The sequence below is a fragment of the Babylonia areolata genome, chromosome 27, assembly GCF_041734735.1.
Source record: "Babylonia areolata isolate BAREFJ2019XMU chromosome 27, ASM4173473v1, whole genome shotgun sequence".
Lineage (NCBI taxonomy): Eukaryota > Metazoa > Mollusca > Gastropoda > Neogastropoda > Buccinidae > Babylonia > Babylonia areolata.
The window spans coordinates 10,428,663-10,446,366 of record NC_134902.1 but is presented as its reverse complement, the minus strand read 5'-3'; the positions used below and the strand labels follow the sequence as shown (position 1 = coordinate 10,446,366).

At 43.6% G+C, this 17,704-nt stretch overlaps 1 protein-coding gene across 4 annotated transcripts in view; it reads right to left on the bottom strand.

Moving 5' to 3' along the window:
- Positions 1–17,704, bottom strand: part of LOC143301440 (myotubularin-related protein 13-like) — a 303,236-nt gene that overhangs the window by 172,407 nt on the left and 113,125 nt on the right. For all 4 annotated transcript variants that reach the window (XM_076615734.1, XM_076615735.1, XM_076615736.1 and 1 more), the window contains exons 17-21: positions 9,633–9,833; positions 8,870–8,989; positions 8,312–8,502; positions 2,852–3,018; positions 2,136–2,209 (exon numbers count right to left, since the gene is read on the bottom strand). In XM_076615734.1, coding sequence (XP_076471849.1) covers positions 2,136–2,209; positions 2,852–3,018; positions 8,312–8,502; positions 8,870–8,989; positions 9,633–9,833 — 753 coding nt within the window. The remainder of the gene's footprint in view (positions 1–2,135; positions 2,210–2,851; positions 3,019–8,311; positions 8,503–8,869; positions 8,990–9,632; positions 9,834–17,704) is intronic.

Below are 17,704 nucleotides of genomic sequence, written 5' to 3'. Positions count from 1 at the left end.
AATACAAATGATGAACACACAAACACCTATATGATCTCGTCTGAGGTAAGACAGACAGAAACCCAATATTGTTGTTCTCTGGTGTTAAATGAATTAAGTAATGGCTTTAGTCGATACAAATGATGAACACAGAATACCTTATAAAGCATACAAAATGGTGTTAGAATTTGATAACAAGGAAAGAAAATTTGGGTTTCTAATGTGGGAATGAAGCTTTATGAATATAATTTTGTTTTTGTTTTCTTTTAAATATTTGTAAAATGCATTAAATATTTAAGACAGGGGTCCAGGAAACCCATGAAAAATAATTACAAAGCACACACAGTAGTAATCCAAATCTAAACTAAATACATCAAATAGTTTGTGAGTAATTGCCTAGATGAACATGATAGACATACGAAAGATCTGAACTAGAAGGATGTCTGTTCCCCTGGGTCTATGTTTTCCCCAGATGCATGTTTCCACAAAGTTGTTTTGGTAGATCTATATCCCCCAGGTTAAGATGCCCCAAGGTCTATATTCCCTCCAGATCTATGTTACATTGATCTATCCCACAATTCAGATAATTCCCCCAGATCTTTTTTCCCCCCAATAATACATACACATTTGGATAGTTGTTAATGATAAGCAATGGTTAGTTGTTGCCAGTGGACAAAACTAGTCAAAAAGTAGTAATACTGCATACAAGAGCTCCCATAATCCAGAAAGATGTTAACATATCGCAAGCTGTATGCTTTTGGTTTATGGTAAGTACTTGTCTGTAAATAGTCATACCAAATCAAGAAGACTTGACACTGCATAAAATGACAAAATGCTGCTTTTTTTTTGTTGTTGTTTTTTTTTTGTCAGCCAAATCAGGTCAAGAAGTCCAAGTATATACTACATAAACATCACCCAAATACGATCAGAACAGTTTCTGAATAGACATCAGCAATGGTCAGCGGTACTCATTTAGCATGAAAGAAATGCACAGACAACGAAATCTGTACACTTGCGCTATGGTAAGTGGTGGCAAACAGAGGTCAGTAATGGTAACATTATGTCAATAAGTCCTAATACTGCAAAACCATCACAAAGTAATGCAATCTGAATACTATTTGTAGTTAACAGTTAGTGAACAGTTAGACAGTGGTCAGCACAAAACCCACCTGTCAAAATAATGAACAGACATGACAAAATAACTGACAGGTTGTGGTCTGGTGTTCAGCAGTAGCCACAGACCTATGGGAACATGGCCTGTTTGTACTTGGACCTGTGAGGACACAGTCCTGGGGGTGGGGGGTGCAGGAGATTCCTAATGCCCTCTATCAAAGAGCTTGATTCCAGGAAGTTTTATTTAGTAAAGAACAAAATTCATATTCTTCAAGATACCTAAAAGCAAACAGTGTTTTTTCTTTCCTTGACTGAGTGCAATAAATTGATAAAAATAAACAGTTTTCTCCAGATCTGCACTCTTTTCCTCCTTTTCTCACCATTTCCAACACACAAACACACACACACACACCGCGAGCACAAGCAAAACAGTTTTAGTGGTGGTGGGGGTTGGGATGGGGGTGCTTTGGTGACATCAGGGGAGACCGAAACAGCATGGGGGATGGAGGTCTGAGAATTTCCCCTGATGGTCATTTCAGGATCCCGAATAGTTCCTGGGGGAACGTTTCAGGAATGGAGTTCAAACTTTTGACAGCTTCTTTACACTTGTTATGTGATTTGTGCTCCCATTTTGTTTGAAAGTGGACTATCTGTGAATTCTTTTAATCTGATTCATGGTTTTCTTCTGAATGGCATACTTCCTAGTTTGAACGTCAACCTTGATATTATTCACAACTTTGTTCAGACAGATTTTAACTGCATATTAGATTCACCGTATCATAAGGCATATTGGTCAAAGTCAGGGAAAAAGTACTGCCTTATAGTTGATAAACTACTACAGCTGATATATTACTTGTGAGACATAATGACAATGAAGTTATCAGTAAACCAGAACAATGAAGAACAGTTCTGCCCTGCCTCTGACACTGTCTCAGAGACCATACTGGCTTAATTCCATTGATAATTTGGATGAAAACACAAGCCAGCCACATGACTTGCAGCACTGAGATATCTTGAAGACCATGACAAGTGGTGTGACTTACCTTCTGTATAGGCGGTAGCCTCTTACTCTCCCTGCTAACAGCTTCTAGAGTCTCCAAATGCATGGCGATCACCCCTGTAACCACAACGCCACAGGGTCACAGCTCAACCAACATCAATGTCACTTTCTTGGCTTTACTTCTAACATGGTGCCACTTGAAACAATCCACCAACCAGATACATATACAGACTTGTAAGAAGATGGGAGAGGAAGACACCTGATATCACTGTTTCTAAACACTGCAAATGTGGTGTCAGTTTCTGTGGCAAAGTGGTTAGCGTTGCTGACTGATGAGTGGGAGGACCCAGGTTTAAGCTCCATCGAAGATGGGTTTTTTTGTCCCATGGCCCACTCCTACCCACACCTGAGTGTGCTATGGGCTCAAATGACACGACTGGGACCGCACAGTTAAAGGTCATCCATGTCATGGATGTATCTTTGGGTGTGTGAACAAAATTTCCAGACTGCAAGTGTTTGTATCTCTGCATGTTTGGGAGTGTTGTTCAAATTTCCTGACACTGCAAGTGTCTGTAACTCTCATCCTGGTTGACATGAGAGTACAGCCTTGTCCAGCAGTCCCAAACTAAAAAGGCCCCCATAGTCGCATTCTCATCATCCCCAGTATGATTAATCCTGAATGAAAAAAAAGGAAAGAAAAAAAAGTAAAGGCTGTATGTAGGCAGGGTGGACTACACCAAAGGCAGCTGGCTGACTCACCTGGCACCATCTGGTGTAGGGACTTGATATGCTCCGCTGTCACACCCCCCTCTGCACACACCTTGTCCACAAAGCGGGTCACAAACTTGGTCACAGTGGTTGCCACATCTGGGGATTCCGACTCATCAAAGCCGCTCTCTGCATCGTAGCTGTCACTCTCCCCAATGCTGGAAAACAGGTGACTGATCAGATATGGTCAGCTGGAGGATCATGCACAACTGTCAACAGTACTTGTGACAAATGTGCATCCATTTTAATTCGGTTTCAATGGTTGATTTTGATTCTATAACCATGGATGTATTGGTATAGCTTGATTCTTTTATTCTGGCTTGACTTCTGCTTGATCATAAAGCTAAACCCAATACACACAGATAAATGATTAACACACACTTCACATCTACACTCAAACAAACATGGCTGTATTCACAAGGTCTGCTTTGTTTGATTTTTTTCCTTCCTTCCTTTGTCTCCTGTTAATTCATCCACACTGATACACCTCTTCTTCCATACACATACCTATTTCTAACAGAAGGAAGCCTCAAACCACCACTGTTCAGATAACTGTTTCAACTTCTTTACAAAGGAATTATCATCTGCACACTGGTCCATAATGATACCCCACATGTTTGCTGTGCCATTAATCATAAATTTGCATGCACTGGAATAAAAAAACAACAAAAGACAGAAAGGAGAATTCAGTAATGTATATACTCATGCACAGATGTGGAGTGATGGCCTAGAGGTAACGCGTCCGCCTAGGAAGCGAGAAAATCTGAGTGCGCTGGTTCGAATCACAGCTCGGCCGCCGATATTTTCTCCCCCTCCACTAGACCTGGAGTGGTGGTCTGGACTCTAGTCATTCGGATGAGATGATAAACCAAGGTCCCGTGTCCAGCATGCACTTAGCACACGTAAAGAACCCACGGCAACAAGAGGGTTGTTCCCACATCCTCAGGATCATCCCCCCTCCTCAGTGCAGATGGGAATACCTTGATCACTGAGAAGGAGAAAATTCTCGAACGCTCGGCTGAGTACTTCGACAAGGTCTTAAATCGCCCTTCCTCCATAAATGATGAAGCCACAGACCATCTCCCACAAGTCCTCATCAACAAAGCACTGGACGATCCGCCAACACTTCTTGAGACCCAGAAAGCAATTCGTCTGCTATCCAGTGGCAAAGCACCTGGCTCAGACTCCATACCAGCAGAGGTCTACAAGGATGGAGGCACTGTGCTGACTGAGAAGCTCCATCAGCTGTACTCACTCATGTGGAAAGAAGAGACGATCCCCCAGGATTTCAAAGATGCATCTATCATTCACTTGTACAAGCGAAAGGGGAACCGGCAAGCCTGTGATAACCATCGGGGCATTTCCTTGCTTTCCATCGCAGGCAAGATAGTTGCCAGGATCCTACTAAACCGCCTCACAGCACACCTTGACCAAGGTCATTTGCCAGAGAGCCAATGTGGATTCTGGAAAGAGCGCGGAACCATCGACATGGTGTTTGCTGCAAGGCAGCTGCAAGAGAAATGTCAGGAGCAAAATGCTGATCTGTTCTCCACCTATGTCAACCTCACTAAGGCCTTCGACACCGTGAGTAGAGAGGGACTGTGATCATGGCCAAGTACGGATGCCCTCGGAAATTTATTTCCTTGGTCAGCCAATTCCATGAAGGCATGCAGGCTCGAGTCCAGGACAATGGCGAAACATCTGCTCCTTTTGCTGTCACAAATGGTGTCAAGCAAGGCTGCGTCCTGGCTCCAACGCTGTTCAGCCTCATGTTCTCTGCAATGCTTATTGATGCCTTCAGAGATGGCGATGTTGGAATCGGCCTAAAGTACCGAACAGATGGCAAGTTGTTTAACCTCAGAAGGCTTCAAGCAAAAACGAAGGTCATGACAGACATCATCAGAGACTTTTTGTTTGCTGATGATTGTGCCCTCAACGCTGGATCTGAAGCCGACATGCAACTCAGTGTCGACAAGTTTGCCACTGCCAGCAGGAACTTCGGCCTTACCATCAGCACGAGGAAAACTGAAGTTCTCCATCAGCCAGCCCCACGGAAACCCTACGTTGAGCCCAACATCACAGTCAACGGTCAGAGACTCAGTGCGGTGGAGCGGTTCACATACCTTGGCAGCACACTGTCACGATATGCGACCATCGACGATGAAGTGAACGTCAGGACTGCAAGAGCAAGCGCAACTTTTGGCAGACTCAATGCAAATGTCTGGAACAGAAGAGGCATTAGTCTTGAGACCAAGATAAAGGTCTACAGAGCAGTAGTTCTCCCCACACTACTGTACGCCTGCGAAACTTGGACAGTGTACCAACGACATGCCAAGAAGCTGAACCACTTCCACACAACATGCCTCAGGAAGCTACTGAACATCAAGTGGCAAGACAGGACCCCAGGCACAGAGATGCTCGCAAAAGCCACCCTTCCCAGCATCTTCACCATCCTGATGCAGTCCCAGCTTCGCTGGGCTGGACACGTGGCGCGCATGCCAGACCATCGGCTGCCCAAAAGGCTCTTCTATGGCGAGCTGCAACAAGGGAAGAGATCACACGGAGGTCAGAAGAAGCGCTTCAGAGATACTCTGAAAGTCTCTCTTAAAGCGTTTGATATCAACCCTGACTCCTGGGAGGAATCTGCAGTGGACCGTGACAAATGGCGCGCTGCTGTGCACAAAGGCGCCAAGTTGTGCGAGGCCAACAGGACTGCTGCAGCTGTTCAGAAGAGGCAGGCCAGAAAGTCACAGGCAAACAAGCTCCCTGACAATGATATGCCTGTCTTTGTCTGCCCCAACTGTCAGCGAACATTTCGTGCGCAGATTGGACTATTCAGCCATCTGCGCATTCACAGATAGGCTCATGAGCATCCCCCCCCCCCCCCCCCCACCACCCTCCCCCCAGCTGGATGACAACGATGGTCATCATCAATCTCGATGGACACACACCACACGACCACCCTGCACCTCCCCAATCCCCCTCCTCCACACACTCAGTTCTAGGCAATGTATCGCAGCTTCCACGGCACACACACACACACACGCACACACACAGAGGCACACTTACTTGTACAAGCACACACACATACGCCCATATCCCCCCCCTCCAACCCTCCACACATATATACAAATACCGTAAAGTTCGGTCTATAAGCCGCGACTTTTTACCCCAGCTTCAACCTCTGCGGCTTATACAATGATGCGGCTTATTTGCGGATTTTAACGATCCCAGGAGTGTTACGTTCTCGTCTATTGTTAGCTGCCCTTCAACTCACCAAAATCATGATTTCTGTCCATGAATTTTTGGATGAGCTTCAGGATAGTGTGCTAACTGTTCACGTTTTATAAATCAAATCCGCACACATTAAAGCCTTCAGATCAGCATTCAGTTCTACTCTGCTCAAGCATACACCCTCATCATGCCGAAAACGCGACGTTATGCCTATGATGCAGCCTTCAAATTGAAGGCGATCGACCTAGCAGACGACAGTGCAAGCGACAAACCAGCAGCGACCTCCACCTTCATGTTCATGAAGTGAAAGTGAGGCTAAGTCAGCAACAAGATGGCAGAGGAAGCTGTGCTGGTTCTCTTCAACTCGGACACTGAAGACGAAGATTTTAGTGGATTCTGTGAGCAGGATGACAATGAATAAATGTGACTATCCCTAAATTATGGATCTTATTTTCGTTGTGTTTATTTATTATTTTTTTGTGGCACTAGCAGTATTTTTGCTTGCTTTTCTTTGTGTTGTTCCCGCTTGTGTTTATTTCATAACCAACAGTATCGACAGCTTTTCTGTAGTATCAGTATGTGTTCCCATACCGGAAATAAGGGCGGCTTATAAACCGGTGCGGCTTATGTATGTATAGAGTTCAATTTTTTCCAAAATTTAGTGGGTGCAGCTTATATACCAGTGCGCTCAATAGACCGAACTTTACGGTATATATATGCACACCCGCATGTTCCAATATTCCTTTGCTCCCACAGTGTAGGCATGCATACACACACATACCCCCCCCACCCCCCCCAACACACGCACGTGCACAGAACTCACCTGACATTTGTGTACACTTACACCCTTGCGCACGCACACATGCACACAAACACACAGACCCACAAACAAGAGAACAGTATAAATATCTAGGAATAATACTGCATAAATCAGGCAATTTTGAAAAGGCTTCTGAAAACCTCGCAGAACAAGGAAATAAAACATTTCAGTCTTAAAAGAACTTTCAAGAATGAAAACATAAAATACATACAATATCAAAATCATTTGATAGTCTTGTTTCACCTACTCTAATGTATGGCGCACAAATATGGTTCCCCACTTGTGAAAAATCATGCAATAATTTTACCTTTCAAAACCTATGTTCATTTCCATATGAACATGTTCATTTCAGCTTTTTTAAACATACATTGGGAGTCCACAAAAAAGGCATAAATTTAGCAATACTCGGTGAAGATGTATACACCCCTGAACTTTTAAAGTGATTTGTCAAATAATAAAATTTTGGTTCCACATAACACAGGTACGAGCAAATTCATATATTAAATACATGTACGGCAATATGCTAAAAGAGGAGACAAAAGAGGGAACATGAATTAGTTTTATTAGAATCATATTACAACATCTTGGTTTAGGACAAGTCTGAAATAGTCAGTCCACATTCAATATTCACAGACTTAGTACCGATATCATGAATAAAACAGAATATGAATATGTTTTTTTAGCATTATTATATTCGAAGAAAAACAAATCTGAAAATAAATCAAAATTATCATTCTATGTCAAAATCACACATGAATACAGAATTGCCGAACCTTATTTACTAGAAGGATATCTTAATCATCATCAAAAACAGTCACTGTGCAAATTAAGAACATGTTGTCATGATCTCACAGTAGAAAAGGATATATATTCCAACATCCCCAAAGAAATAAGACTATGTCTACAATGTCAAACAAATGGGGATATCATTTCTTTGATGACTGCAAACAATACAAATTAAAAAATACCTTTGACTAACTATCAAACCCAGTCAGCTGATACTGGAAGACAAATCTGTAGGAATATTTGGAAAATTTGTCTAAAACTGCTGCCAAAACATCACAGCACGGAATACTGTAATTTCTTGTTTCACATTTCATTTCATTTTCTTGTTAACTTACTTTTTTTGTGTGTGGTTTATGTGACTGTGCATGCATGTCTTATGAACCTTGTACTGGTTTAACTGACAAACTTCATTCCGATTCTGATTCTGTTTAACACACACACATTCACATGTATATGCACACTCACATATATGGTCACGCACACACAAAACAAACTCACTTTCCTTTCTTCCCACAGCTAAAGTTCTTCTCATCCTTTGCTCAAACATACACTCCCCACCACTGCACTTTATCCACGCATGCACCATCCTTCCCTCTGCTCCCCTCCCCTACCTTGCCGTCACAGTGCTACTGTTCTCGCCATCAAAATGTGAGGCAGAGCGGGGTGAGCGGCTGGCGTCAAGTGGCACACGGAGGTAGACCATGCGGTTGGCATAGTGGATGGCCTGGCTGAACACGGTCGACTCCTCATTGTTCTCTGCCTCCTCCTGCTGACTGCGGCTTTTGGTCGGCCACACCCTCAGCTGTCAGCACACAAAACCAATCATGCTTCAGTGTGTTTGGCACTTGTCTGTGTTTGTGGTATTTCACCTGGTCAAGTTTCTCTTTTTGAGAAAAAAGTTATTCTTAACTATATGACAATCACAACCATCAATCCCGATACTTATACCTATGATGATGATGATAATGATGATATCATTGTGCTGCAAGATAGACAGGACCAATGCTGATGATGATAATGGTGATGTTACCAGACAGATAGGACTGGTGAAGATGATGTAGCAATGTGACCTGACAGTCAGATGACATGCTATGACATCAATCAATGCTAATAATGATGATGTAAAGATGATGATGACAAAGGTGATGATGTCACAACAGAGGCCTCACCTGTTCAGCAGCTATCTCCAGCGCCCCAATCTCTCGTGGTGTCAGGGTCACAGCGCTGGACTTCTTGTTGTCAGAGTTGGCTGACGAGGGCCGGCTCCATGACACTGAGTTGTCTCCATTCTGTGATACAACACTTGTACAATTGTAATGCTGCAACTTTGTCACAGTCCCCCACCCTTGCACTACAATACAACAACAGATAAGAGATAGCATAAAAACCATTTTCCCAAACTCGATATATATCTTACATACAGTACACTAGGCTGTGTGCTTGTCACTGCTGTCCAGCTGAATCTACTGCTTGTAGTCACTGTGCTCTAACCAGTGATCACTACCGACATACTACCCCATTTTCCCAGGAGACCACAAACCGGAGGAGACCCTGCACTGCTGCTGAGTCACTGTGGTGGTGTTCAGTAGTGCCTATTCTGATTTAATGTACTTAAGACACCACCTACTAAGCCCCCTACTGATGACAATAATGGCTTAGTTGTGGAAACAGAGTGAGTAAGCATCTCCCCCAGAGTGGAGATCGCCACCATGTCCCTCCAACCGCAGCCCCAAAGCATGAAAGTGAAGAGGTATCAAAACTGAGATCACTGAGGAAGAGAAACCCAAATTTCACACAGATAAATCTGTTGTAGCAAAAACTAACACAATACAAAATAATGTATGTTTGAGTGCAGAGGGATGACATCACCTCTGCCTATGCCCCCCCGCATCCCCCCCAAAAAACCCACCATCTCCCATGCTGTGTACGTACCTCTCTGGGGGACAGAGGACTGTGTGATTCCTCCCTGGCTTTCTCTGTGACCAGGTGTTCCTCATACTGGGGCAGGTAGAGCTGGCGGATCTGTTTCTGCACATCCTGATAGAAGGCCTGCTCCCAGAAAGAAAGACTGCCCCATACAGCATGGTCCTGGATGCACGTGTAAGAGAACTGGATCACCCCCGTGCATAGCTTCTGCAACACAAAGCAACAGTCTATCACTGCAGTACAGCCCTCACACACACCTGTAGACATACATTTCCTAGCCCAAATATACACACTCATTTACAAACACACACACACACACACACACACACACACACACACATTTACATCCATATACACTCACACAAACACACAATTTCACATGCACATTTAAACGCACACACATACATACACACACAGACACATACACACGCACAGACACATACACACACATTTACATACATGCACAGACACATACACACACATTTACATTCATACACACACATTCACACACACTCACACGCACATAATTATACACTCACATACACAAACACACACACACATACACAAACGTATGTACTGATACATGTACACACACATACACATACAAAACCAGAATGAAGCTTTCTTAAATGATCCAAAAAGTGTACGGAAGACACAGAAATCTCTCAACAAACAGAAACTCCTATAAGAAGTAGTTACAGACCCATGAGTAACACAAAGTGGATGAAACATCTGGAAGACATCACTGGGACAGACAGCAAAGTTAGCCAAAACACAAAAGCAAGAATAAATACAAAACTAAGAAACATAAACTCGAACATAACACCCTAACATTTTGATTTTCCAGTTTCCACAAAAGAGATAATCAATGCATCCAGAAACTTATACAACCAAAAAACTCCTGGAAAAGACAGGATAACAAACAAAATCATAAAGGCTAGCCTACCAGAAATAACACAAATACTAAGACTGTTATTTCAGCCTATTCTTAACAAGGGCACACTTCCAGATATGTGGAAAAAAGGAATTAGCATACCGATTTACAAATCAGGAGACAAATTAAACCCAAGCAATTATCAAGAAATAACTTAACAACTTGCTTGGTAATCTTTTTTTTGTGAAATATTAAACAGTTGTATAACAAACTATCTCCAAGACAATCATTTACTATCAAAAGAACAAGCAGGCTTTTGAAAATCACACGAGACCTCAGATCACATATTTATACTTAAATAGATAATTGACAATACTCTAAAAAGAAGAAGGAATCGCCTTTATTGCTGCTTTGACTTCCAGAAAGCATTTGACACAGTCTGGCATCATACTCTCATGCTAAAAATGTATCAAATAGGTTTAAATGGAAATTGCTAAAAAGTTATTTCAAACAAATATGAAAATGCCACAGTCTGCATAAGAACTGATACAGGATTTTCTTTAATTTTTTTTCTTTTTTTTTTTTTTTGCTGCCCCATCATCTGCACCATTTAAGTAGCATTATTCCGCTCATATCCAGTCCCCCCTATACAGCCACACTCAGGTTTGTCTGTCGCAGTCCTAGTGCCAAATCAAATACAATTATAGTGCTTAGAGCCTCGCCAACCACTAAGGCCATCTCAAGACTATCGCCACGTTTGCATCTACTTCAAGTCAAGGGGAAAAAAAACCCAATAAAAACCAGTCACTGCTTCAAGCTTTCCAAAGACCTTCCAGAGTTTAAAACCTTCAAATCAATTTAAAAATGTTCACTTCTTTCCAGAAGTCCCTCAGCATCCACGGAGGGACATCATGAAACAAAGTCCTCAAAGAATCTGCCGCGCAATGACGTCATGCTGATCCCAGCAGTCAAAGAGCACATGTTTCACGGTGAGAGGCTCATCACAGGGAATACATCGAGGGGCCTCCTCCTCTTCAACAAATAAGAATGAGGAAGAAAAGTGTGCCCTGTGCACAGTCTGCACAGCACAGACTCCTTTCCATTCTTCATTACTGATGGGAGGGTCTCTTTTAGGTCTGGACGAATTTGGAACAGTCTGTTGTCCGTCTGGGTGTTCCACTCCTCTTGCAAAAGATACTTACGTAAGTATTCACCTTCTGCTTCATGTCTGTGTATGGTACAAAAGATCTAGATAATTTTTCTTTTACAGCGTTCTTGGTCAGCTGGTCCGCCCTCTCATTACCACAAATGCCAACATGGCCAGGAGTACGGGCCAAAACAACATCATTCCCTTTCTTTCATACCAGAGTGAAAGTTTCATAAAAATCCAACAGTTAAGGATGTGTCAGATTCCTGCAGGCGATCGCCTCCAGGGCTGAAAGGAGTCCGAAAAGATCAGAAAGCACTTGTTTCGAATGGAGAACCATTTTCAATGCCAGAACCAGTGCAGTCAGTTCTGCAGTGTACACTGAACTGTCAGACAGAATGTGTTCTGTTGAGAGCTGGTCAGGAAAGGCGGGACAAAACACAGATGCAGCGACTCCCTCCTCTGACTTGGAACCGTCAGTGAAGATTTTCTGAAAGGTGGGAGTCCCAGTGCCAGCAGTCCTCAGGGAACCATCAATGTTAGGTCACCAGGAGGCCAAACACCAGAGGAGACTCTGCACTGCTGCTGAATCATTTTGGTCACAATAGTGACTGTTCTGATTTGAAGTACTTAGGGCACCACCTACTAAACCCTCTACTGACCACAATAATGACTTAGCTGCGGAGCCAGACTGAGTGAGCGTCTCCCCCAGAGTGGGCACCACCACCACATCCCTCCAACAACAGTCCCCTATGAACCACCGACACTGAAGACTTTGATAAGACTCACCCCAAGTGCAGACCAAACTGAGGTCACTATGAGAGCAAGGCATTAAGGCCACATAATTTGGGGCTTTTTTTTATATCAATGATGAAGAAGCAGGATGACGATGATGATGATGACGATCTGATTTCATGACAATAAATGAAGTAGAGTCGAGTCAAGTCATACACACTCATGCACACATACATACACACATGCACACACATACGCATGCATACATACACACATAAACACACATATACATGCATACATACATACAAGGAGGAAGGTGACAGAATGGTTAAGACGCTCAGCTGTCAATACAGAGAGTCCATGAGGGTGTGGGCTCGAATCTCGCTCTTGCACTTTCTCCCAAGTTTGACTGGAAAATCAAACTGAGCATCTAGTCTTTCAGATGAGACGATAAACCAAGGTCCCATGTGCAGCACGCACTTGGCGCACTGAAAAAGAACCCATGGCAACGAGAGTGTTGCCCTCTGGCAAAATCATGTAAAAAGAAATCCACTCTGATAGGTACACAAATATATAAACATGCACTCAAGCCCTGACAAGCGCGTTGGGTTATGCTGCTGTCAGGCTTCTGCCTTGCAGATGTGATGTAGTGTATATGGATTTGTCCGAATGCAGTGACACCTCCTTGAGAAACTGAAACTGAAACACACACATACACACACACATATATAAGGGCTGTTCAATATGTTCTGAGATGTGGCTTTCTGAGAACACAGACACACAAGCAGACTAGTCCAGTTTCTAAAGTACCCTCCCTTCACCCTGATGCACTGGGTCATCCTCTCAAACCTCTCGTTAAAGACAACCGACCACACTGATTAGGGTATGGTGGAGATAACACCCTCAAAGTGAACTTGGGCATTTTCAGAGGTCTGGGACTGCTTTTCCTGCAACTGATTCCTGATGAAAGATGAGACCAGTCACAAGGGGGCCAGAGAGTCAAGGCAGTCAAGAGAGTCAAGAGTTGCTGCCGCAGTGTGAGTGCTGGGTGCGGCAGGTTAAGCAGCAGGCCGTAGGTACCCATTCATGGGTGGCACTTGCACCATTCCTAAAAGACCTTGTGTAGGCCAGATATGGAGAAGAAACCCATCATGTGATTGCCAGCACTCACTGATCTCTTGAACTACAGGTGGGTCCTCACCTGGGAAAAACCACACAGCCGACCATCGCTTTGTTTTCGGATCGTATTGAAACCCATATTTCACCACCAGTCAGGATTTCCCTTTAGCAATTTGAATGAAATGAAATGAAATGAAATTATGGTGCTTAGAGCTTTGCCAACCACTAAGGCCATCTCAAAGGCTATCGCCACATTAATAACTACTACAAGGATTAACAAGAGAGGCAAGGCCTTCAAGACTCACTTGTGATACACTTTAAAAAAAAATCCAAGCTTTTTATGTATTGAGTATAATGCATTTACTGATATATTTATATTTTTTGTATTCTCTAACCTTGGCACTTTGATCTGATATTCGACCCAACAAAAGATCTGTCATTATTATCATTTTTTGTTCAAACAGGAACTTCTTTTGCAAAGCATGGAAGTTTTGTTTATTGCAAACGTTTTGGTGCAGACAGTAAAATAAGGGAAATTACTCTGTAGGGGACTTAGTTTGCTTTAAACTGATCTTTCTCATCTTAAACATTACATTTTGAAATTATACTCAATACATAAAAAGATTTTTTTTTTAAAAGTGCATCACAAGTGAGTCTTGAAGGCCTTGCCTCTCTTGTTTCAAAATGTAATGTTTAAGATGAGAAAGATCAGTTTAAAGCAAATTAAGTCCCCTAGCATTAATTAGAGTAATTTCCCTTTTTTACTATCTGCACCAAAACGTTTGCAAAATAAATAAAACTTCCATGCTTAGCAAAAGAAGTTCCTGTTTGAACAAAAAATGAGAATTATGACTGCTCTTGTTGCTGGGTCAAATATCAGATCAAAGTGCCAAGTTTAGATAATACAAAAAATATAAATATAACAGGAAATGCAGTTTGCATATAATTTGGCTTCATTTTTTATTTTTTTGTGCCCATCCCAGAGGTGCAATATTGTTTTAAACAAGATGACTAAAAAGAACTGAATTTTTCCTATTTTTATGCCTAATTTGGTGTCAACTGACAAAGTATTTGCAGAGAAAATGTCAATGTTAAAGTTTACCACGGACACACAGACACACACACACAGACAACCGAACACCGGGTTAAAACATAGACTCACTTTGTTTACACAAGTGAGTCAAAAAAACAAAAACAATTAAAACGAGTCACCACTTCAAACTTTCCACTCCAAAGTTTAAAAAAACTTCCATAGTTTAAAACCTTCAAATCTGGTTAAAAATGTTCACTTCTTTTAAGAAGTCCATCAGCGCCCACGGAGGGACATCACGAAACAAAGTCTTCAAAGAAACTGCCGTGTAATGTCTGTGTCTAACGTCATGCAGATCCCAACAGTCAAGGAGCACGTGTTTCACGGTGAGAGGTTCATCACAGGGAATACATCGAGGGGCCTCTTCCCCCTTCAATAAGTAAGAATGAGTAAAAAAAAAGTGTGCCCCGCACACAGTCTGCACAGCACAGACTCCTCCTTTCTGTTCCTCACCCCCGAAGGGAGGATCTCTTTTAGGTCTGGACGGATCTGGAAGAGCATGTTGTCCGTCTGGGTGTTCCACTCCTCTTGCCAAAGATCCTTAACATAAGTGTTCACCTTCCGCTGCATGTCTGTGTATGGTACAAAGGATCTGGATAATTCTTTCTTTACAGCGTTCCTGGCCAGCAGGTCTGCCCTTTCGTTACCACGAATGCCAACATGTCCAGGAACCCAGGCCAACACAACCTCGTATCCTTTCTTCGTTGCGAGAGTAAAAGTTTCATAAAATTCCAGCAGTTTGGGATGAGTGATATTCCTGCAGGCGATCGCCTCCAGGGCTGACAAGGAGTCGGAAAAGATCATGAATCTCTTTTGTTTCGAAGAGAGAACCATTTTTACCGCCAGAACCAGTGCGGTCAGTTCCGCAGTGTACACCGAGCTGTCAGACAGGATGTGTTCCGTTGAGGGCCGGTCAGAAAAGGCGGGACAGAACGCAGATGCAGCAACTCCGTCCTCTGACTTGGAACCGTCAGTGGAGATTCTTTGAAAAGTGGGTAATTTGTGGCAGAGTTCCGAAAAGAAAGTTCTGTAGGTCAGAGAACTGGTGGAGTCTTAACGGTACGAGGCCAGTTCGAATCGGACCTCAGGTGTTCTAAAGGTCCACGGAAGGCTGTCGGGGAACTTGGAGAAATCTGAGACGCCACCGACATCCAGATCGGCATTTTCTAAGTGCGGCTGAATGCGGAGTCCAAGAGGAGGGATGCAGTTTGGGTTGTCTTTAAATTTCTTATCGAAAGGGTTGTTGAATACAGTGTCATAAGCAGGGTTTGTAGGTTCAGAAAACAATTTCAAATAATAATTTAGGGTCAGCTTCAGTCTGCGGTTGGAGAGAGGTGGTTCCCCCGCCTCTGCGTACAGGCTGTGCACAGGGGTGGTGCGGAACGCACCTAAGCTGAGACGGAGCCCTTGGTGGTGTATAGGGTCCAACAGTTTCAGGTAAGACGGTCTGGCCGAGCCGTATACTACACTTCCGTAATCCAGTTTGGACCGGACCAGAGCTCTGTAGAGGTGCAAGAGAGATCTCTTATCAGCACCCCAGCCCGTGTGTGCTACAACTCGCATGATGTTCAGGGCTTTTTGGCAAGATATTTTCAGCTGTTTGATATGGCTGAGGAAGTTCAGCTTCTGATCAAAGACGACCCCTAAAAATTTGGCTTCCTTGACCGCCGGGATGGTGGATTTTCCCAGACGGATTTCAGGGTCCGGATAGAACTGTTGAAAGTTATGAAAATGAATACATTCAGTTTTGGAGGACGAAAATGTGAAGCCATTCTCCTTTGCCCAACACTGGATTTTGTTGACGCAGAGCTGAAGCCGTCACCGGATGCTGGCATACGTGCTGCCAGTTGCATATAAGGCGAAATCGTCCACGAACAGCGAGCTGTACGATCCCTTCTGAACGGACTGAACGATGTCATTAATTTTGATGCTGAAGAGAGCCGGCGACAGAATGCTCCCTTGCGGGACACCCAGCTCCTGCTCGTGAATGTCGGACAGGGTGGTGCCGACCCTCACCTGGAATTGTCTGTCTTGCAAGAAGTTGTGGATGAACTGAGGCAGGTGTCCTCGTAAGCCGAGCTTGTGCAGGTCCGAGAGGATTCCAAATTTCCAGGTGATATCGTAAGCTTTCTCCAAGTCAAAAAATATGGCCACCACATGCTGTTTGTTTACAAAGGCATTTCTTACAGTGGTTTCCAGACGAACCAGATGGTCAATGGTAGAACGATGCTTGCGGAAACCGCACTGTTCTTTCGCCATAAGGCCGTCAGTCTCTAGTTTCCACATCAGTCTACCGCTGACCATCTCCTCCATCAGTTTGCAGATGCAACTGGTCAGTGCTATTGGGCGGTAGTTGGAGGGGTTCGAGGGGTCTTTTCCCGGTTTTGGCACCGGGATTAAGAGGGCTTTCCGCCAGGAGGGTGGAAAAAAGCCTGTGATCCAGATGTGGTTGTAAACTTTGAGCAGGGTGTCCAGACAGGTTTCGGGAAGATGTTTTAAGAGTTTATAATGGACCTCGTCCATTCCTGGAGAGAAATCCATGCAGGTCTGAAGGGCAGATTTTAGTTCATTCATAGTGAAAGGAAGGTTGTAGCTCTCTGTGTTGTCGGAAGAGAAGTTGCAAGGTGTTTTTTCTGTCAGGTTTTTGGTTTTGAGAAACCGAGCAGATTTGTTAGCAGATCTCGAGTTCAGTTCAATTGTGGAGGCAAGCAAATTGGCAACTGCTTTCTTCTCTGTGACCAGAGCGTCTGAAAGTTTAAGGTGATGAAAAGTTGAGCAGACGTTTTTGCCCTTAATTTTTTTTAAAACCCTCCACACTTTCTTCTTGGGTGTGTTGGAGGTTAAGGAAGACCAAAAATCTCTCCATGACTTTCTCTGGCTCTTTTTAAAAACATACTTGGCTTTCGCCCTCAGCTGTTGATGGGTTCAAACGCTATCGGTCTCCGGTCTCCGAAAGACGCATCGTTGCGCTCTCTTCCGAGACTTACGGGCCTCCCGACATTCCGCGTTGAACCAGGGCGTTCTTGGCATCTGAGACTTGGAGGTAGACGATGGGTCTGCTGCTTTGGCGCAATCTAAAACGATCTGAGTCAGAGTGTCAGCAGGGTCCTTGC